Source organism: Ischnura elegans, assembly GCF_921293095.1.
Source record: "Ischnura elegans chromosome 13 unlocalized genomic scaffold, ioIscEleg1.1 SUPER_13_unloc_1, whole genome shotgun sequence".
In the NCBI taxonomy this organism is placed as follows: domain Eukaryota; kingdom Metazoa; phylum Arthropoda; class Insecta; order Odonata; family Coenagrionidae; genus Ischnura; species Ischnura elegans.
Window position 1 is genome coordinate 1,892,574 of NW_025791657.1, and position 24,015 is coordinate 1,916,588.

The following is a 24,015-nucleotide window of genomic DNA, read 5'->3' on the forward strand; positions in this document are numbered from 1 at the left end:
CTAAGCATTATGGTGCTAGGATAATTTAAAGAGAAATTCCTAGTAACAGACTTAAAAGCGAGGGAGATGCTAGCAAGCCTGCCTTGGACCCAGAAAAGTTAGCCGTGGTGAAGGGTAAGGGTGCATTTCAAAAACCGTAACATTTTGGCTAAGTGCTCCTTTGCCAGGTAATTTTGGAACTTTTAATTCAAATGATCACCTAGAGTGTCTCATTTACATTTCATTAATAATAATAATAATAATTTTATTCACCTGTATGATCATACAATTAAGTAGACATAGGCTTTGTCAAAAAGAAATAACTTATGTACATTTCAATCAATTATAATTTCATAATAGGTTTTACAAAAACAACGAATATACATATAAGATGTGGCAAGTTATCATAGAACAAACTAAAGGAGTACATATTTCATAAAATTTACAATTTACAGTACATTCTTGTTGGTCAGAGTAAATTGTAGGAATGATGACTTTACGCAATGAAAATACAACAAAATGACAAATTAAAATTATCAAGATTAGACAACAACTTTTTAACAATTGTACAATATATTCATTCTCTTGGGATAAAAAAATGCTTTAATTAGCAAAAAACTTAGCCAAAGAGTTTTGACCGTGTATCTCAATTGGGCGGGAACATAACACTTTCAGTGCAAGGAAAGTGTATGTATGTTTGAAGGCTTCATTTTTGGGCTTAGGTATACAAACAGTTCCCGAACCTCATGGAGACGTATTTTTTGCCGGAGTTTATAGCATATTCAATCTGTTTTGCTCTGTTTCCCACGCAAATGTAAAACATCATGAGTACCTTAAATGCAAAAAAAAACACTTAAGTCGTAAAACATTGTTTTCGGAAAAGAGGCAACGAGAGCTCAGTTTTACACTGCCGTTATGAGTTCTTTAAGGCAATCCGCCAAGGCTCTATATGAGGATCGTAGGCTCCTTCCCAGCAAGAAATGCCATATTGCAGTCTTGATTCAAATAGAGCACAATATATAGAACCCATTTTTTCGACATAAATATCATAATATAAGGAATTTCCTTGAAATCGATAGCATTTCCATTTCGATTTTATTGACATGTTATTTCCAGGTAATATTTTCATCAATATATTATTCACTATAGTTATCCCAGATTAACTCAAAAAGAAAATTTGCTCAATTTCAAAACATGTCGAACAGGTTTTTTTCATGTCACACATGAGACATCTGTAGTAAACGCTCAATTTTTTCTAATAATTTCTTTTTCATTTAAATGTAACATATTTTGTTCATTTGCTTGATACAAATTTACATGAATGAAATTAAAATGTTGTTCCATCACATTCTATTTTTGTAAATATATATCACTCATATCGTGCAATATAAAAACCAAAGCCGTATTATCCACAAAGGAAGTTAATTTAAAATTGAATCTCCACGGCACTACAGAAGAAATTAATGTTTCTTGTCCATAAAAGTCATGTATTTTCTCATTCCCGGTTCTCCCACTGAAGTTATTCTGGAACTTTTTAGTAATGACTCCTCTCATTCCAGCTTGCCAAATTTTTTTAAAATAACAATGACTCGTCTATGCAAGCTTTCGTAATGTTTACATATTACAAAACTGCAACTTTCTAATTATTGTTGAGTGCATCAGAGATAGCAGAACAAAGCTTTAAAATGGCATCTTCTGTATTTTTTCCTTTTAAGAATCCCAATTGCACAGGGGTAAGTAGTTATTGGCGTTAACGAAATGTTAGAGCTGAATTTAAATGTTTTTTCCATGACTTTTGAGAACACCGGCAACAGTGATATTGGTATATAATTGCTATCAGTAGTTTATTAGCATTATTTTGGAAATTGGCACTACAATACCTGTTTTTAAATGCTTCGGAAATTCACACTTTATCATACTCAAGTTTGCTGTGTGTGTAAAAAACGGTGCAACACGATCACTTACCCTAATAATATTGATACTGTATTTATCATTACCCATTGAATTTTTACGATTCATTTCTTCAATAATTCTACTAACCTCTTTAACGTGAGTTGGAAAGAAGTACAATGACTGAGCCTCATCACACTTTGAAATCACAGCTTATAATAACTTTCAATACAAATATCAAAATATTGGGTTCACTTATTAGCCTTTGAACAGCTTCACTAAAATAATTGTTGATCTCACTCATTGTCTGGAGTGCAATATACAAAAAACGACTTGGTACGATTCCCATGGTACCATGGGAGATGACCCATCATCCCAATAGGTACTTGATCATTATTCATTCTTCATTGCGAAGGCAAGAATAAGGTATTGGGCTTCTCACTACAGATTTGCAATCGCTTGATTTAGAACAACTTTGACATTTATATGGATAATCTTGTCCATGACCAAACATGCCACGTGCACAGAGGTGGCCCATCCGGGGAAAGCAACACATCTTACGTAACACGAATATTGCTTATCACTTGTTAGTGCTCATGTGGCGGTTGGGATTAGAACTAACAGTGAAAAACTTGGTGCTTACTCTGAATGAATTATGTTTCACAACTGTACGTGCACACATGCAGTGGTCAAGGCCATTCCTTGCAGTGAAGTTCTTAATGAAGTCCCTGTATAAAAATGATTAATCTCATTTATGTACACCCATGTGACGGCTAAGGTGAGAATTAGTAGCAAAAGACTTGCAACAAATGTCACATTGATAAGGTTTCTCTCCAGTGTGTACTCGCATGTGATTGGACAGAGAAGAACTCTGAGCGAAATATTTTTTGCAGATTTGGCATGAATATGGTTTCTCTCCCGTGTGTACTCTCATGTGGCTTTTGAGGTGACTCCCTTGACCAAAGGACCTGCTGCACACGTTGCATTTAAAAGGTTTTTCCCCTGTGTGCGTCCGTATGTGACATATGAGATTACTACGGCAAGCAAAAGATTGTTTGCAGATACTGCATGAATGGGGTTTCTTTCCCGTGTGAATTCGCATGTGCATTCGGAGAGAACCTTTCTCAGTGAAAGATTTTTTGCAGATACTGCACTCATAAGGTTTTTCTCCCGTGTGCGTTCGCAAGTGTTTAACCCGATGTTGATTGCAACTGAAGGACTTGCCACACACATTGCATGTATACGGCTTCTCTCCTGTGTGAATGCGTACGTGTTTTACTAAGTCGGCCTTTTTAGGGAAAGACTTTTCACAATCATAGCACGAATAAGGCCTTTCTCCCGTGTGTGATCGCATGTGAATATTAAGAGTACCTTTCTCAGAGAAAGATTTTTCGCAGATTCTGCATGCATAAGGTTTCTCTCCCGTGTGAGTTCGGATGTGAATTTTGAGAGTACTTGTCACAGCGAAAGATTTTTTGCAGATTCTGCATGAAAAAGGTCGCTCTCCCGTGTGTCTTCGCATGTGTTTAACCAAGGAATGCTTCTGAGAGAAGGAATTACTGCACACATCACAGATATAAGGTCTTTCTCCCGTGTGTATGCGTACATGCTTCACTAAGTAGCTCTTAATCACGAAAGACTTCCCACACTCGTTGCAACAATAAGGTCTCCCTGCTGAGTGTGTACTTATATGTCTTACTAAGTGGCTCTTACTTGAGAAAGACTTCTGACACTCGTTGCATGAATAAGATGTCTCTGCCATGTGTATACGCTTGTGTTTGGTGAGGTCCTTTTTCCGAGGAAAGGACAAAGTGCACACGCTGCATGAATATGACTCCTCTTTTCTTCTCACACCCACGCGTTTACAAAGGTTTTTAATGCATGATGACTTTGAGGATAAATTTTGTGAAGTTGATTTCTCTTCTACAGTAAAACTTCTTCTCGCTCGCCTCATTTTTTTCTCATCCCCTTTTCTGCAAGTGGTTTCCTTGAGAGGCTCATCCCCTTTTTTGCTCAGCCCAACTCTTTCTCTCGGCAGCCCATGTAAAGTCTTGGAGGTAGTGGGCTCACAGGAACTATAACTACTCCCGCTTGATTGAAGGTTTTTGAAAGACACATCTCCTCCCATTGATGATTTTGCTTCAGCGTCCAAATTATCGCCAATCAAATGATTTTTCATGTGTTTGATTAAGTCATTTTTGTTGTTAAATACATCTCTGCAGTTGAAGCAAAGATATGAACTTTCGTTTGACTTGCAACTATTCTCAGGGTTTTTCATCAAGCAAGTGTTTATCTCTTCATTGTCTCCCATGACAGTCTCACAGCCACTTTTGTCATTTCCACTGATTCTGATAGACCTGAGGTTATGAGTGGTATCTGATGCATCACGACCACCTCTATCCCCGACAACCGTCATTGCGGCTCCGCCTCCCTTGCTTTTAAGTGATTCAATGTATTTTGTATTACACTGTCTATCATCAGGAGTTGAGCTATTTGTTTCCTTATCAGTATCTAGAGCGCCACATATTTCCAAGTATTCATCCATCAGATTTCTTTCTATTCCAAAATGGGATGCTCCAACCTTGGGATTAATTTGTGTCACCAGAGATGCAAGATCAATGCACTCATCAATCGAATGATTCATTACATTTCCTTCCGCAGACAGATGTGAAGTTGATGTTGCTCCAATGGGCATTCCTTTGGCAGCCGGGAACCCTAGAAAAAAATTCACTTTTAACCCAGGTAACACAAAGTAAGACAGTTATTCGTTTCTTAAGGTTTTCTTACGGAAAAAATTGATAAGCTGCTAATCGTAAGCTAAGGGGCTTATATAAGGCAAGGGTGAGATGTTAGGGAAGAATAGGTAAGGAATGCCATCAAATATCCTCAGGCAACGTAACCCACATAGCAACGAACCTCTCAGAGACGTCTCACTATGATTTCGAATATCGCAAATGTCTCAGACATTTCTCAGAGATGTAATCGTGAGCCGTTCAGGAAATTAAAAAAAAACTTATTTAAACGCCATCAATGCCTTCCATATATATTTTTCGGTGCAATTGCGCAGTTTTGATTATTAAAATCACGACATTTAATATGGGTTTCTTATTTTCAAAAGGTCATCCATCAAAAATTCGTCGCTAAAAATGATCGAGATAAGTAGGTCACAACTGTATAATTTGCATTTAATTATTTTTTGCCTACATTTTTAAGCATACCAGAGTACAAACTCTTATTAAACATCTCAGAGACTTATCTGAGACGTCTCCTGAGACATCTCATAGACCATTTTTTTGGACATAGTGAAATCTCAGAGAAGTCTCAGAGATGTCTCTGAAGCTCTCAGAATGTCTCTGAGACGTAACATGCGATATTCGTGACGTCTCAGAGACGTATTTCTGCTCTGTGGGAAGTCGCTTCTGTTAGAACGCCAAAGGCTGCTGAACAGCATACTACACATGCTACGCGGCTCATCCCGACATGAATTTAAAGGCTACCGGTGAAATTAAGCGAGTCTTCATAAGGGCTTAACCCTTTCGCGCCGCATTCCTCACCTGTGCGGCGAGGATTTTCTTCCCTAAACAACGAATGCCACACCAGTGTGTCCTGAATGTTCTTGCCCAAATCAACGAATGCCGCGCCTGTGCGGCACAGGTCGAAAAAAGTGACCGTGGCGGACACAATAGACCCACGGACGCGGTCGCCCCTCACGATCCGCCTTAGCTCGAGCCCAGTCCCATCTTCGGCCGATCAGGTCGACCCTTTCTTATCCTCTCCATGCGGTCAACTACTGTTATTTGCAGTGTGTTTTCCAAAAAAAAACATTTGCTGCTTAATTTTGAAATTCAATGCTAGAAATGAATTCATATTTTTTTGCTGACCACATGGAAATTTCAAACAAAATTCTAACGTTAATATCAACGGAGTCATAGAACAACTAGTAAATAAACGAAACCCGTCTATATAAACGTTAAAACTTAGTTTAAAATTTCTGCGGGCTCAGAAAAAAACACTAAATTCATTTTGAATGTAAAAATATCGGTGCGAGCAACAAATATTTTCATATATTTTGCTTTAACATTTTAGCCAGTTGACCGCGAACTCGTGCTAGGAAGGGGCTTTTAATCATTCTAGGGTCTGGGATAGAGGCCGAGGAAAGGGATCGGCGCCCTCTGAGTGGGGTCTAAAAATGGTTAGGGAGGGAACCACTGCCTTCAGTTGACGCGAAAACGCTTCGTACAAGGGAGTAAAGATAACTTTCAAGAGACTCGTATTGAGGAAGAATTTCCCTGAACCAAGGTCCAGCGCGAAAGGGTTAACAACTGATAACAGATTTTCACGTAAATAGAAAACAAATTAATAACTGCAAGCGACTGGCTAGTGAAGATATAAAGCATAATACAAATAGTTTATCCTTGCGGCGGACCGAAAAAAATAACATCAGGGAGAACCAAACGCACGACCTACGTATCTGTTGCTCTGTACTCTAACCACTACACCACGGCAGCTGATGAAAGAGAATGGTTAATCAACCTTTTTGAATACCAATTATGTAGAAAAACTTGTCTGGTATGTGCATGAAAAAGTGAAATTATTCAAGATCCAAAGAATTCTACATTTATGAATTTTAATTTATGGCTCGTTAACCTGATGACTACAATATGTATATTATAGATTCCTTCCGGCATTTTTATATTATTCTACGTCGCTATTCTTGTGAAATTTTCTGTTTTTCTTATGACCGTCGTTTTGCTTGATCGCATCCCTTAATGCATGCTCAAAAACGATGGAATTTAAACAACACCTTAGGAAGTGCTGAAAGTTTGGCATCCATTTTGTCATTACTCTGGATGTTTGTCGGACTGGCTGTAAGAGACCCATAATAAGCTTACTTGATAAGCGCCTTCCTAATTTCTTCCTCTCACCTTATCTCAATGACTAATAATGTGCTGGCTGGGAAACTACCACAGTCGAACATGAAATCTAAGACTCCTATTCCTAACTATAAAATGATTTAGTGGAAGGAAAAAGCCACAAACCATGGGGTAAAAAATTATCCTGTCTTGGCTTTGAACCCAGAAACTCTTGAAAAAACCAGGCGGGAGAGAAAGAAAGGGATAGGAACACAAAAAAAAGGACGAGGACAATGGAGCTATCATAGAATGAAGCCAGAATTCCTGAGGTAAAGTGTACATATACATTATATTTGATCCATAAATAAAAAAATACCTATACGTATCAAAGAAAGTCTAACATTGCATTAGTTACATCATTTATAACTCCAAAATGGCTGCACTATTTTCAATGATATTTCGTTGTTTGGATTCATCTCAGACCTGGATAATAGAATAAATATTAAATGAGAGAAATTTTTTTAAGAATTGGCAAAACTGCAACAGCTTGAAGTTGGTAAAAACTGAAAATTAAACATTTTTTTGTTTTTACCAATGGCAGAGCTATTTCTACTTTGACAAGGGAACATTGCACAACACGTTAATGTTACTATAATGGGTACCTCGGCAAGTGACCGCCTTTTTTGCCTCCTCTGCAGGGACCACATCATTTACAGTACACTTCTGATTATCAGGGCTATGGAGAGATACGGAACGGATAATGAAAAAACGGATAATCCAAACTTTCACTAAAATGTCTTGTTATGTTCACAATTTACGTAAAACAGTCAATCCATTATTATTAATAACGTTATTCTCTTATTTAAGAGTCTTTCGCGGACTCATTGAGTGCTTTCTTTGCCAGTTCGCCATCTTTTTAGTGGCGTCAACATGGTTGTATTCGTATTAATAATGCTCCATGAAAGGCTTGGTTTTGAAAACCACACATCCAAGCGACCTTGAGCTCTAGCTTTACAAGCGATGAAGATCAACCCTTTTCCTGCAGTGAGTAACGAAGAGCGACACACCTACAATGCAGGAGCAGTGGTTCCCAGTAGCACTGTTTGCTGAGAGTACCCTTCTTCATGGTTCCTGTTCACCTAGCTTGGCTAATGCATGAGCATTTGCAGTGTGTGTGTGTCGCTCTCCTGTAGCGTTTAAGCGTGAGTGAAATGTCCTCTTAGCCGAATTGGAAAATAGTCAACTGATAGCTTAAAAAGCGAGTCACTATCAATAAAAATATCATGCACGCAAAAAGAAAAACTCACAAGGGAAAAAACTCAGAGCTTTCACAGGCTCGGACTCAATCTCAACCTGAGTGTAAATGGGGAGAAGGAAAGGAATGTGTTGGACAAGGGAAAGAGGGATGAGATGTTCAACCCAGGGAAGTTATTGGCTTAAAGATGCCAAGTGCACGCAATGTTCGAGGGTGTGGAGATTGAGGGCGCAGCCAGTGGAGGTGAGGGAGGCAATAACTGATACTTTTATACATTCAGGATAAGGGTCATTAAGGGACAGACCACAAGTGCGGGTATTTATGCTAGGGTTTAGGGGGTGGTGCATTCGGCAACATAAAAATCAGGGAAGATGTTGCGATGAAGGAGGTACAGCAGATTCCTGATTATCCGGCTACGGTTTATCGGGGTTGAAGATTATCCGTGCATGATTTTTCACACTCGCTCAATTTTTTCCACGATCATTTTATTTTATATCGGACGCAAAATCATCGGAATTACGGCATTAATGCTAGGATACACCAGTCTTATTATTTCCGTTAGAATTCCCTTCGTAAAACGGAAGCGGTCACGCGCCAACTGCATTCGCGGAAGCTCTGTGTTCCTGTTTTCCAAGCATCTCCGCGTTCCTTAATAACGGATAATCGTCGCGCATTAATTGCAACCCGGGCAACTTGAGCGGGATGCGACTGGGCGGCGTGTTACCTGACAGTGTAATTTTCGACGTCGAGAAGTGGTTTTGAAGAATTCGTGCAAGCCACGTTTCTGTATACAGCTGCAGATGTGTGCTTTTCGAAACCAGGCCTTACATGCAACATTTATAGTACTAATACAACTAAAAGATCGAGAACTGATTAAGAAAGCTCTCAACTTGTCTGAGAAGGATTCTTAAAGAACAGAATAGCCGCATAAATACTAATAGGTTGTTTGTTTTACGTAAATTATGAATATTACAAGACATTTTAGTAAAAGTTTGGATTATCCGTGTTTTTTCGACTGTTGGTGCCGTCTCTCAATATCGTAATCCCGGATAATCGGGAGTGTACTGTAAATGACTTGTTGGAAGTACAAGTGGTGGAGGGAAATATTGGGAGGCACTTAAGTTTGGGGAGAAAAGAGCCAGGGGGTGGAGATAATACCTTAAACGTTTTATAACTTGGACAGTTTCACAGTGAGGGTCGTGTGATGCAGCGACATACTGGGATTTTTTTATGAGGGCGGGTGGCTTTGCTGGTGCTTAGAATTCATAGATTTCGTGGTTTTCTTCACTGCGGGTGCCCCGTAAAACTTTTAAACAATAAAACAAGAAAAAACGTACATTCCAAATTAGCCCGCACAGATAAAAACTGCTACCCATTCTGCACACCACCTACTTTCCTGGCCCTACAGGATATCCTTAAAGACTCATGCCCCAGTATTTGTAACCACAAATCCACCTTCCAGATTTTCCCTTGTACTCGTCCGATCATGTATAAGAGAAAATATACCTATGAATATGACAAATTATACTCTTTGCAAGTTTTATCTTACATAATCGACCAATATTTTGCAGAGTAAAGAAGTTCCTAACAATTACAATGGTAAATTTTTGACTACAGATAAGTATCTATGGAAATTATTTTACATGCATTATACCCATGCAACATCTTCAATAAATTCGGCCGAGTGCTTTAGCCAGTAAGCTACTGAAGCATAAATCTCCCCTGAACTTTGAATACGAAGAGGTGTTCGCTCTAGACTTATTTAAGTATACTGGGACTAGCCACGGTGATAACTTTCACGGAGTCACCCACAACGCACAAAAGCACTGTGGGTGACTCCGTAAAAGTTATCACCACGGCTAGTCCTAGTACATATACTTAAATAACTATATAAGTACCTAATACTAATCACCATTATGTTGATTTTGCTGATGCTACTACAGCCACTGTTGGAGTGATCAATTTTGGTAAAAGACATCGATATGTAACCAAACCTTTTTACTTTTCAGCGTCAACAACTTCAAGCTAGCATTTTCTCTGGAAAAATCATCTAAATGAACTAAAATTGACCTATGCTACACTATAGTGCTTCTTTCGCGTTATAGCTTACTCTTAAAGCCCCTCGGTCAAAGCACTTGCCGATAGTTTCACGTGTTCCTAGGTACGCCGAGACTTATACACTCGATCACCCGGGGAGAGGTCTGGATGGGAAGGAAAAAGGAAAGAGGCGCCACCGCGATAGGAGCCCATCGACGCCCCTGGGATAGGGATTGGGCTGGAAGGGATGGGACGGGGAAAAACACCTTACCGCAATAGAAGCCTACCTACTAGGGAAACCCGGCATCAGCCATTAATGTGCCAACGATTTTCGAGGATTTTCCTATTAAAGAGAAAAACCTAGCGATCGAATTACCCTAGCCCTAGGTACACCACCCTCCCCTACTTGCAAGCTTGCACTAGCCATCTGCCCTGTGGATGGAACACGACTCGAGTTCTGAAACTTCTGCAAAATGGAGAAAGACCACCCGGCTGGAAGCCCAAATAGCCTTCCTTGACTACTTTTTAAGAGGATGAGATTGACTGCTTTCTAGGTTGTTCAATAAAATACAATGTACAGTGGCGGAAAAAATTAACGCAACGCTCGTTGGCATCTGAGAGCGGCCAGTTCAGGAACTACTTGTCTTCCAAAATTTTGCCCTCGTAATGCTCTCATACAACCGGGAGTTTTAAAAGCAATATATCCCTTATACCGGGGAAATAATCATACCTATCGCAGTATGACAAGGCGCAAAAGATCCACCTACGAATTCTTCGCCATGTTCTCCGAAGTATGCCTCGCCCTCGACTCACCTACAATGGAATCTACTCTCGTCGGGACATCGTGGACACAGCCGACATATTGGGCATTGAGACTGCCTTAGAACCCAATTGTTCCGGTGGTGTAGTAAGTAAAGTATCATGCTACGAATCAGAGGTTCCACGGATCAAGTCCCAGTGACGGATCACTTGATGCTGCACACACACTGTAAACATTTTTCTGATCTTAAAACATCGCAATACCTGTCAATAGGTCCATAGGATGTTGCATGGCTATTGAATTCTTACGCGCTTATTTCTTTGTCGAAATTCAACCACCATATTGCATAGCCATTTCGGAAGTTGACTGTGGAGTGAATTTGGTGAGCAGCAGTCAGGGCAGGGAATCAACAGCAGCTTAAATTGACGAGATGGTATGCAATAACCAGAGAATTACTCTTCATGGGATAAAAAAATGTCTTGATGAAGGCTGTAGCTACATCTCTGTGTGGAACACTGGGTCAGAGGCCCTCCGTTACGATGCGTTTTCTGCCAGATGAGTCTCATAGGAGTATGTCTGCATCATGACAGTGCACGTTCACATGTGTCATATAAAACGACCACACTATTCCATGAATTTATTTGGTATATTATACGCCACCCTCCTTACCACTCTAACATAGGCCGAAGCGAATACCACTCATTTCCTGCTCTCAAAAAACCCCTAATGGGACAGAAATTCAAGTCAGACGATGCAGTGCAAGAAGAAGTCGCCAGTTAAAAATACAGGGAGAGCAGTACAACACGAGAATTAAAAAGCCAGTTACAATAATGCCAAAAAGTTATTTATCCTCAGGGCAACTATTTACAAAAATAGCTTAATGTTCCCCCTTTCCAATGATGTAGGCAAAGTTGAAAATAAACTGATTTTTCAGGATTGAAAACATTGGAAACCTTAAAAATTATTACGGAGGCTTCCGCAGTGAGTTAATTGGCGATTGTCTTTCAGGTTCCTTCCGTGTTGACTCATATTTTGTGGACAACAAAAAAAAAAGTTATTAATCCCAATCAATGCTTTTCGTTTTCATTGATGAAGGAAACTACCCTTTTATTTGTTAAACCAAACAAAATACAATAGCCAACCCCTGGAAAAAAGTGAATATGTTAATGCTTGTTTTACTATTCTACCTAATTTTCCAACTTATTTAAATTTGACCAAATATGATGCTAATTTTTGCACTTTTTTGACCAGGTTCCATGTTAACGTTTTCTATGAGCGCTGAGCGCCTAAATTTACTTTTGGATACTCGATTCTCAGCCAAGTGTTCTATTCTGGTCATTTATTGCTATTTTTTTCAATAAACCAGTCCTAAAGGTAAAAACCTTGGCTGAATTAAGGCGCAAGAATCTTAGTATCAATCTTCACTGCAAAAATGCTGCATTTCAATAAGCAATAAAGAAAATTTTCCTGGCCACTGATCCAAGCAGTTAACCCCTTCAAGACGGTGGAGTTCTCCCCTCAGCGTGACTACTGTACTGAGCCTCAAAGAGACTCTTCCATCCCCTCCGTATGGAGCACTTTTGCTGGACCTCTGTTACAAAGGGTGCCACAGATAATCACGCATTCTCAGCACCAACTCTTTTCCACTCTCCCTAGCAGGCACTCGGCTTTCAGGGTTTATAACCCTACCAGTGGCATTGGTTTGCAGTCAATCATGCTGTTTATATTAATTAGCTACATGGATATTTGTTGCTCAAATGTAAATTGCAGACTTTGAATTGAATTCCTTGTTTTACTCTGAGAATTATCGAATTTTGAACAAAGCTCTACAACAATATTAATGCAGGAACAATTTCCATGCTGATGTTTATACCAAAATCGTGATGTATGTTAATATGTTCCATTTAATTTCATTCAAAAATTGTGAACACTGCTGAAAAGGCAAATAATTCAATTCTTAGTTTATATTTTTTGAGAAAGGAACAAATATTTATTTTGCGACAAAACTGGACGAACAATTGCATGACTGCAGTCCCTTACTGCTAAGAGGGGTGATTTAAGACAAGGGGTCTGGGTACTTGCTCCCGGACTTCAAGGGTAAAGCCTAAGCCATGCTGTGTTGGGTCCAGAAGCAAAGGTATCGCAGACCCACGACCGTCATAAATGGGGAAGAGCTAGGAAATGTATATATTCAGCATTCGTTCACCTGTGTAGGAAAGTCTCCGATCAAAATTTGTGGCTTTTCGTCTCCCCGGTCAAGAAATGTCCACACGTATATTTTCGTCTTTAGTAGGGAAAAGGTTAAATACAAAAAAAAATCAGTAGAAAAATATTTTGCTTGGGAAAATCATTATTAAAAACCACATAATTACACAATCATTGAAAAGATAACTTCTCTCCCCATTTCAATTGGCAAGCAAACTAAAAAAAGAAAGTATGGATGGACTTCTAATTCATTAGCTTCATCCTCCACAATCATTTACGACAATAGGGTAGTTTCCTTCATCAAAGAAAACGAAAGGCATTGATTGCGATTTGTTACCCACCATTAGTGTATTTACAATATACAAATGATTTGGTTTTAGAAATCCCAGTTAATGCGAATGGCATTGGTCAATTTCAACCGCATTTGAAAAAGGCCAGATTGGCACCCATGCGATGCCACTCCCCAGGACGTCACAGGGACCTAGTTTCTATACGAGAAGATATGAGTTTTACATCGTCTGAGATTACCAATGCATGCATGAGGCACAGAGCTCAGGGAATCATCTCTTAATAATCACCTATTAAAACTGGCTATTGTCGGAAAGTTTCCTTCGTTAGATAAGGTATTAATAATCCATAATTAAGCCAAGTGCTCCCTGCTACCTGCTATCAGCCTGCATCAGCAGCCTGCACCTAGCAGTGCTCAAAGCCTCGCCCCTAGGTCACCTCACTTTGCAGCAGCAGGAACCAGAATGACATCAGACAGGCTTATCCCGGCATTCATACTAAGCCGTCGCATTTGTCCCGTGCTTGAAAATTTCCACTTTTCATTTAATTGCGAAAAAATAGATATCGTGATTTAAGAATCTATAAATGTGAAATGCATACTCATGGAGTAATAATCTTTCGATTTAGGAAATAAAAAAATAATAGGAAACCACCCTATTCCTCCATGAATTTATTTCCCTTCTGTGCATTCACCCAATGCTTCTGTTGTAGACTCATGGGCCATAGTGATTCCCTTAATTGGCTCCCCATCCTCCATAAATGTTGGCTGAAAGTAAGAAGTTTATGACTTTTTATGAAAGGCTCGATAAACTTATTTATAAAATGTATTGCATCAAAATTTTTGAGGCCCTCCAAAACATTTTCTCTACAAAATGACTTTCTTTCAACACACAGAAAGTTCAAAATGTTCCCAGTACCCTCAACCAGGAAGTGGTTATTGAATAATATTACGTCTGTATTGTTAAATTATATTTATTAGATAACTTTGCCAGTGATGTCTTTTCGTACGCTACCCTATCATAACTAAGGTAATATAGGAGATAGTTTCATCTCTGAATTACAATTATAATTATAATAATGTGTAGTTCAATTTCCAGTAGTAAGGAAAAGGAGCTTATAATATATTACCAACAAATTAAAAGTAATTATTCTCTTGCCAGAAAAAGTGAAGGCATAATTTTGAAACAGGGCAATATTTTTGAAAAAAAAACATCACTGTCAATAAAGTAAAAATCTGTACAAACACGACAAAATGTCGTTTTTTTTGTCCAAGTAAAAACTGGGACAAACATGCACTTATTAATTAAACACTCTTGATCTATAGTTTACGAAACCTCAATTGAAACCAAGGTCATAACCCAGCCACTGCAAGATGCCCAATGGACTTCCATTTGACATCCAGAAGTCTCTTATGGACATCCTTTGGATGTCATTCAGATGACATCCTATGAGGGTCACTACAAAGACATCCATATGGAGGCTCTAGAATGATATCCAATGGACATGATGTAAAATAGATAGTAAATAATATAAATTATATCAATTTATGACTTCTTAACCCCTCAACGCCATCATGCATACCCAGTACGCGCCCTTTAAATTTCGTATGCCACCGCCATGCGTACCCACTACGCTTCCTGACCAACTGTATATAATATTTTTTCTCCGCCAGACATTGCATGTTTAATTAAAACTAATTACTCTATCGCTTGAAGAAATGTTTTTCCTCTCCAAAAAAATATCCATAACGGCTTTATGCCTTCAAAATGTTTTTAAAATGCTTCAATAAAATTCCGTTTTAAACCAGCGCGTTGACGACTTCGGTCCAAAAACTCAACGCCTACCTTCAACTGTTCTATCATGAAAACTTCCGCCTATTCTGCTTGAGAGACGTCGAGAAGGGTCAGCTACTTTAGCTTGAGATACGGTATCTTCAGAACTGAATGCCTTCTCTCCGTCTTCTGCTTGTTTGTCGTCACCTCGAGCCCCAAGTGTGTTTGGCCCGCCTCGTTAGTCCTTAGCGTCCTAGGCGAAGGGGCCATGTGCCTCGCTCTGCATTTATTTTTTTTTATTTTTTTTCTGGACAGTAATCAACGAAGATAAGATTCCATCAAAACAGTCAGCATATACCAGGGCCCTTCGAGATATTTTCTCGTCTCTTGAGGGAGCTTCTAAACCACCAGCTTCAGTCCACTAGAGTCATTCATGCTGTGTGGTGTTCTTTCAGGCAGTGTGTTGAAATTCTCATCGGGTGTACTTACTGTGAGTGGTATTTTTTTACAATTGGGGATCCTACGAAATGGGAATAGTATTGAAAGGCAAAAAAGAGACTGGGAAGTCTGTTAGTGTGTTAGGTTATAGTAAATTCATTGGTGGGGTGAATTTCAAGGACCTGTTATTGCATTCGTAACTAATGGAAAGAAAACGCTATTACAAGTAGTGTATGAAGTTATTTAGGAGACAATTGAATGCGGCAGTCCTAAATTCATATGTTGATCATAGGAGAAACACGTATAAAAATTTGACTTATCATTTCGCGTGCCATTGGTCGAGGTGAATATCCGACGTCATACGAACTGTTTGGACATGGCCGTCACTCATTGCACAATTTAGTACCAAGACTCACAGAAATACATTCCCTAAATTCCTGCAGCTGGGAAGAAATCAAAGTTTCAAAGGAGGGGTGCAGTTTGTGCCTAATATGGGAAATGAATAGACTGCGTGTACTGGTGTGAAAAATGTGCAGTGGGATATGTTTGGATTGCTTAAAATCATGTCACACAAAGCAGATTTTCTAAGGTAAATCATTTGAATATTTACATATTGACGTTTGAAACTTTAGCATGTGATTACCTAAATGGAATGATACGGTAATAATGGAACAAAGTCAGAGAAGTGGGCGAGTGGTAAATTTCAAGAAGGCGAAAAGGGTAATCCTATCAAAAGTATCCAATCTGTTATGACATTTACAACCCCAAATAACTAAATTACATCATGTAATTGTATTTTTTTAATGCATGGAATGTTAGACATCTTGTAGCTTATTCGAAACCAAATTAAAATCTTTCGAAATTGAAAATTTATTCATAAGTTCATAAAAGGAGATACATAAAACAATAAATATTCTTTCAAATCGCTCGAAAAATTATTATACAGTAAGCGTATTATATTACGCAAGTTCACTCAGAATTTCCAACAATACTGATCGTATATTATGAAAGATATAAATTATTTAATGATAGTGAGCCAAAAAAGCGAAGTCATTTAAATCTCATCCGGCCGCTGAGATGGGATTAAAATTAAATGCCCGCCGCGCTTGAGGGGTTAAAGGTGCTGGAGATGAGTATTTCCACCAGCATTTCAAGTCATCAGTCCGAGTTTTCCAATTCCTGAAGGCCAATTTGGAACTAACACCCATGACTTACAACAATCAATCTATCGACTTTGATCGATTTAGTCAGAAATCAGGTGCCATCAACACAAGATGTCTAGTGGCAACATATAAACAGTGGTATGTGTATTATCATGAACAATGTTGATGTACTGTCACCCAAATACAGTAGCAGTTATCAATTGCGAATCAATGATCATCTGACAGTGCAATGTTTTTTTTTAGATTTTGTGGAATTTTTCCAGATTCCTCCAAAGGGTATCAACCGCTGATCGGATAAGCAGAGAATTCATTATTAAAATTCGTATTTGGCAGAGTTTATACTAATCATATAATTGTGAACCTGTTTTTACCAAGTGGATTCCTCAAATGTGTTGACTCTGCAGATATCTAGCAGGCTCAAGTTAAACTTTGATAACTAATCAGATGTTATCATTGCACTAAAATCAAAAGCTTGCTTTTTATCAAATTATATGTTTACTTTGAAAGTGCAATTCCTCAAGGCTGGAATCTACAATAGAAATACAGTAGCCTATTCTTGAATTCCAGGTTTGATACAGCATGCTTTTGCAGAGAACATAAATGCAAAAAAATAAGGTTTTGCGATTACCACAATGACAACATCTGATTCTATGAGGAAATTTGAGTAGGAGGACAACAGTTTTTGTCTCATGTCATCAAAACTTGTAATATTTTAGGGTAAGTAGGATTACAAACTATGTATTTGCCTTGAGTGCAATCAATGGATGTGATGAAAGCCTATAAGAATTCCCAGTAAAATTTTGAAACCTGGTTAGCCCAAAGAAAAATATTTGGGCCACATTGTATTAAAGTTTCACTTTTAAATCTCATCACTTTGATATTACTCTAACTGTCAAAATCTGGTCGGACAATTCCATTAAAAGAGTATTCAATACAATATCTTAACGATGATATGCTTAATAAGAAAATGCAATCAACAATTTCAGAGTTTCTCTCCAAGAGTTTGGCATGGACTATATGCATATATATTCAAGAAATTTGCTTGATGAAAATGGTCCTCGATATATAGAACATAAAATCTGTTCATTTACAACTTGATTCATATGAAAAATAGAATATTTAACTATATTTAAAGGGGTTATTCTTCATTAAACTGTGCCTAACCTCGATTTTACACTTTCCCGCAATTTACACTTTTTTTCCTTGTCCCCGTCAAAAGTGTAAAAGAGGGGTTTTACTGTAGTTACTTCCACTGACTGAATAAAAATTCTATAATATCTGTTTCAGTAAAACACCATTAGTTTGACTGAAATAACTGAATGCATAACAATTTATTTGCTCAAAAGGTGTCAACAGTGCTTTCGAGTGTATGAAATCTGATATCAACATGGTGGGAATGCAATACATCTGTGATGAAATATAAATAACAAATGATAATTTACACATTTAATTATATAGCTCTACTATCAACCACAGTTTCATCACTCTGTGTCATTTTCAAGGTCTCATATCCTTACAATGAGAAAATTATGAAACATTGAGATTAGCTATTAGTGATGCATGAACTGAGAAAGGAACAATCAGTAGAATAGCATGGACACAGAGAGCATTCTACTAAAAAGAAGAATATACTCACAGCTGAGAATACCAATCAAGAAGTAAGGAAACGATGCACCACACACTACATATGGAGCATATTTATAAACGGCAGCAAGGCTTCAAAATTGACAGCTGCAGAAAAGTCTAGAGCGGAAGCTTTCAAAATGAATTGCTCCTGAAGAATGTTTTAAAAATAAGAGGGGTCAACAGAGTAAGTACCAAGGAAGAGCAGAGAATATTAGGAGATAAAGGAATTCTTCTAAAAATGATGACCTGATAAAGACAATCCCAAAAAGAAAAGGAAACGTGTGCTGTAAGAGGGGAAAGTAATGCTTCTGAATGTGTTTCATGCATCAGATTATTAGGGTGTAAAAGAGAAGAAGATAGAATAAATGAAAAGAAATGCAGGTAGCCAAGAGCAATGGAGGGCTATATAAAACCAATTTTAGGATTGCTGACTTATGATGGCAATAAAGTTTAGATGCAGTTCAAGTTCAACTTACAATAAATAGTTCATAAATAGTATTACCTGATCAGAGGATGCTTCATTCACCGGTTTGCTTGAGGTGCCATCAGTAAAATCATTGTGTACACATCCACCTTCATTATCACTGATCTGATCTTCTTTAAAAGGAGAGGACCTGTATGTTCCAAAATCACCCTAATGGAAAGAAATAGTCATAGATAAACATTTTAATCAATTGTTACAAGCTTTGGTGTAACCATGGGGGTATGAGGGGGATAGATCCCCACAAAGAGAAATAAAAAATATTGAAAACTAAGTCTAGTTTTGACAAATAATGACTGCATATGCGTTAAATTTTAAGTGCCAAAATTTTTCAAAAATTTTGCGGGACCCCCCATTACCTAGGGGGATTCTCACCCCAGACCCCTTCATCCCCTCAAAGCATATTCCTAGTTACACCACTGGTTACAAGAAATAAAATTGATCACGCATAAAACTTGAATCAAAGGATTTCAGTAAAAATTAAATAATCCCTCGTGAACAATTCTGGTGCCTCTGTAGAAAACAGTAACTTAACCAACAATATTTGGCCAATGAAGTTATTATTACTTCTCATTTAATCGAGTAACTCGAACTCGATAAGTGGAACTTATATCATTATTATATATACACAAGGAAAAGGAGAAAAGGCAAAAGCCCATTAGAATAGAAAGGGAAGTTATGCAATCTATTTTTTTTATAATGCCTAATTGTAAATTGGGCACAATTTGTCTTCCTTTATGATGTTTTGAATACAAAAGTGTTAAAGTGATTTTGTGCATGTTATTTCATAATTAAGTGTTTCTATACCCTAAGGTAACACCAAGCTAAAAAATAGAAAGTGAATAGTGTTACAAGCTCAACATTCCCTCCATTTGATGGAACGTTAACCCGTGGTCCCCCTGGTGCATTTCTTTAAGAGCAGGCTAATGCCGATGCCAGGTTTCTCTCCACCCTTCCTTACCTATCGTTCCCACGTAGCACAAATGACCTAAGCTGTACGTTCCCTCCTCCAAATATCATTCCGCAATTAACCAAGACTATTAATTTATAGTCAGCTGTCCGAGGATTGATATGTCGTACCTCACCACTCACCTCTACTGTCAGCAATAGGGTGGTTTCCTATTACTTTTTAATCGCCTAAATCTAAAGATTATTACTCCTTAAGTACGCATTTCACACCCTTAGATTTTTGAATAACGATATCTATTTTTTGAGATTAAATGAAAAGTGAAAATTTTCAAGTGCGCGAAAATATGACGGCTAAGTATGAATGCTGGGAAAACCCCGTGTGACATCATTCTGGTTCCCGCTGTCTCCGTGTGAGGTGACCTTGGGGCGAAGTTTTGAGTGCTGATATGACGCAGGATGCTAGCAGGTGGTGCTCGGCTTAAACAAGGATTATTAATACCCTATCAAACGAAGGAAACTTTCCGACTATAGGCAGTTTTAATAAATGATTATTAAGACATGTTTCCCTGAGCTCTGTGCCTCATACATGCATTGGTAATCTCAAACCATGTAAAACTCCTGACTACTTGGATAGAAACTAGGTCCCTGTGACGTCACGTGGAGTGGCATCGCATGGGTGCCAATCTGGCCTTTTTCAAATGCAGTTAAAATTGACAATTGCCATTTGTCAGAACTGCGATTTCTAACACCAAATAATTTGTATATCATGAATACACTAATAGTGGGTAATGAATCGCAACCAATGCCTTTCGTTTTCTTTGATGAAGGAAACTACCCCTTTCTTTCATCACACATATTAATCCACTGTTTTCCATTCCATATCACCGATTCTATACATCTCATTAGAGGCTTTCAACTTTTCTTAAGATCAATAAATTACTCACATGATCTATTACAATTTCAATTTGATGTCTCCACCTTTGAATCCCAAAGAGTAGACACGTCTGCAAGATCCGCAAATTTGAGACAAGTGACATCTACATGCTCGATTAAATAACAAATGACACATGAATTTCGACAAGTAGGGTACAATTTAATGGCACAAAGCAGGGAATTGATTTGTACCTCTCGAAAATCTCTCTATATAGAAGATGTTGATGTTTCATGAAGTGAGGGAAAATGTTTTAAGTTCCTGCTGAAAGGTGTAGGGAATATTCCACAACAGAATGAATTTGTACATTAGCATAACTGTGCTTAAAAATAGGCAAGAAAAAGAAAGCACTTACCAAATCATCAGTGGCCAATGGGTCTGAGGTATTATCCGAATTTTCAGCTGTATCTGGTGTGCATATCACGGGATAATTCCCTCCACCAAGTGGGTCTTTGTATTCCCCTTTCATGTTAAACTTGAAGAGAATAATGGATGTCACCCATTAAATGCAAAATAATAATAACAAAGCATATATCCAATAATACGATAATTCTGGATGGTCGGATCGGATACCTCGGATACCATGGATATTGGCCTTCATCGGATACATCGGATCAATAGTCACAGAAGAAATTGGATCTGGATCCAAAATTTTAAATAATAGCTTCAGTGAATGCAACAACGCCCAATAAGGGTGGAAAGAGTTCTGATTCCATCTTTGAATGCACCGTCGCATGGAATACTTGTCCTACTAATGAACTGTATTATTTGAAAGCTCTCGCAGAGGTTACATCAGAGAATTACAGCCGTGGAAAATGGAAAAGGCAAAATAGGACTGGCACTGGGTGTGACCCTTCCCAAGAGATTGAATAATCATCGGGGTAATTTCAGTGTCAGGAACTTGAAAATGCATTTTGATCCGAAAATATCCGATCTGCAAAATCCGGCTCTGAAAATCAAAGATCCAATCCGAATCCAAGAAAAATCCTGGATCTTTCCATCCCTAATAATAATAATAATAATAACAATTTTAATGATGATAATTATAATCCCTATAATAATAAAAACTCTTTTCTTAAAACCATTCAAGCAGGCCAATATACTCATGAGATTATTGTGACTCACATATCAAACTCCAGAATATTAACATTCAGCCACTGCAATATTTAACCATTCTTTCACTTATTTGTCATAGATATTTATCGCCAATGCCTTTTCCTCCTTCATTCAAATTTACAAGATCATGAAAATTAAAAAGATTTACTAATGAAATTAGATTTTCATAATTTCGACACAGTGTAATCCTAAAGGTGTCTATTCATGATCTAAAGAGTCACTTTTGTATTGTTTGCAAAAATTGCACGGACAGTTTTTTTGACTGAGTCCACAAAATACTCAACTTGAGTGTTTCAACTTGCCACCATGTAGCAGTGTTCTCTGAGCCTTGTTTTGGGACGAATAGGAAGTTAGCATAGCAATGAACATACCCTAACAACCTAGGCGGGAACACACGTAGGAATCTAAAATATTGAGCTCAAAAGCCTGAACACATTTATAAATTCATTAATTAACAAAATATAAAAGCATTTGCACAGATTTACTAAATGACTAAGGAAATCATCGACATATATCGCAATGTGTTCCAGCGAATGCTATCAACGAAAGCTATTGACCATGAAGAAAAAGTTGTACTTATTGCTCATTCTCATCCAGTATTAAGCACATATAGTTTATGCTGCAGAGGCAACGGTCTTGTTTTGACATATATTGCATAAAAATTCTCAAAAAATAAAGAAGTGTACTACTTTTCCTGTGTGCTGAAGACCAGAAATCCAGAAACCCTTTGGTCCCAAGATTTCCGGATTTGATGTCCTCGACTATATTTACAGCAACGACTGACATTCAAGCAAAAAATTTGTACAACTGAAGGTCTTTCAACTCCATACGTATATGAGAATAAAACTTACCAGCATAATGTCCAAGGTTGGTTCACACTCTGGCACAGGAATATATATTTCAGTCACTTGAACTGAGCATGGGATCTGTGACGTATCTTCGGATGCATCTCGAATACAGTCCTTTGTCTCTGAAGAAGATCCTGACTCATCTTTAGCTGCACCCTCTCCTTTGATACTCTGCAGAGAAAGACACACGTAAATTCACCAATGCCTGACCCATTAAGGTTTTTTCCTTGCATGTATATCCCTACAGGAACAATTTCAATTCATGTTCAATTCATTTTAAAATTAGTAATAGGTTTGATACTTCTTCTTTAAGACTGCGTTTTTGTTGAACGTGTAAATTTAAAAAATATATTATTTTTACTTTTTACAAAATGGGCTTGAAATTCCTGACCCTCAAAATTCTCGATGCTCTTAAACCTGACCCCTGATGTTCTTGTAGCTGACCCTTTGGTTATTTTCCTGGAAAGCTATTACTAAAAAAATGTAATTCACTTTACACTTAGGTTACAGGTATTAAAAATAATTAACACACATTATCAAATGTGAGGATATATATATTTTGACTCTATAAGCTTCAAAGTTATATATGAGTGATGATATTTACTTAAAGTTCTTTATTAGACAGTTTAGCTTTGAGTTGCTTCACTTCAGGGACTAAACAAACACCCCTAGAATTTACAGCTGAGGGAGGGTTTATCTTGCCTAAAACACTATTATTATCATACCAAATCGCATCCTTTTTCTCTGGCCAACGCCAACCTGATGGCCCACTCATAGTCATTACTGAGATGAGGCATTCTTGGCCATATTTTGTTTTCCGTTTCTCTAGTATCTGTCCCGGGAAAAGTTCTTCTTCATACTCAGTAATTACATAATCATTAATATTTAAGGGGACTGGATACCACGCCAGAAAAGTGCCGTTGCAGCAAGCTACCATTTAGGTCGCTAGGGAGCCATTTTTGCATGTAACAAGGAACTGTTTCCACTAAAAAACATAGGATATATGTAGCCTTGGTTTGTATGTCTTCACAGTTGCACACGTAAAAACCTATCAGGAGAAAAAAATTGTAAACTTCCCAAAAAAATCGCCTTTTCCTCGTGAGAATTACTCCGCTCCAAATTGAGACCCAGAGATGATCAAACATTTGAGTCAAGGCTGCGTCTTTCATAATCTCTATTATATACAGCCCTTGAGGTAACTGACTCACTCATGGATACAAATTCCCGACCACTTCCAGAAGTGCTGGAGAGCTGAAATTTGGCACGCGTGCGGGGAACCCGAAATGATCCGGAGGAAAAATCCGAAAACCGGAAGTTTCCGCCACGTGTCGTCGCCAGGACGACAAAATGGCCGAAATCGGGCTTTTTCCGGGGACCGTCTTTCGGTTTTTATTTTACTGCGCGCGAACCGTTCGTGCCACATGGATGTTTAATGCATTTTTCAAAAGCTGATAAACGTGGGCA

General features: G+C 38.1%; 1 protein-coding gene across 1 annotated transcript in view; it reads right to left on the minus strand.

Annotated features, from left to right (window-relative positions):
* Positions 1 to 371: 371 nt before the first annotated feature.
* Positions 372 to 24,015, minus strand: part of LOC124172480 (zinc finger protein 271-like) — a 40,111-nt gene continuing 16,467 nt past the window's right edge. The window contains exons 3-7 of the mRNA XM_046551919.1: positions 22,555 to 22,722; positions 20,943 to 21,062; positions 18,769 to 18,900; positions 13,961 to 14,033; positions 372 to 4,584 (exon numbers count right to left, since the gene is read on the minus strand). Coding sequence (XP_046407875.1) covers positions 2,618 to 4,584; positions 13,961 to 14,033; positions 18,769 to 18,900; positions 20,943 to 21,062; positions 22,555 to 22,722 — 2,460 coding nt within the window. The 3' untranslated portion in view covers positions 372 to 2,617. The remainder of the gene's footprint in view (positions 4,585 to 13,960; positions 14,034 to 18,768; positions 18,901 to 20,942; positions 21,063 to 22,554; positions 22,723 to 24,015) is intronic.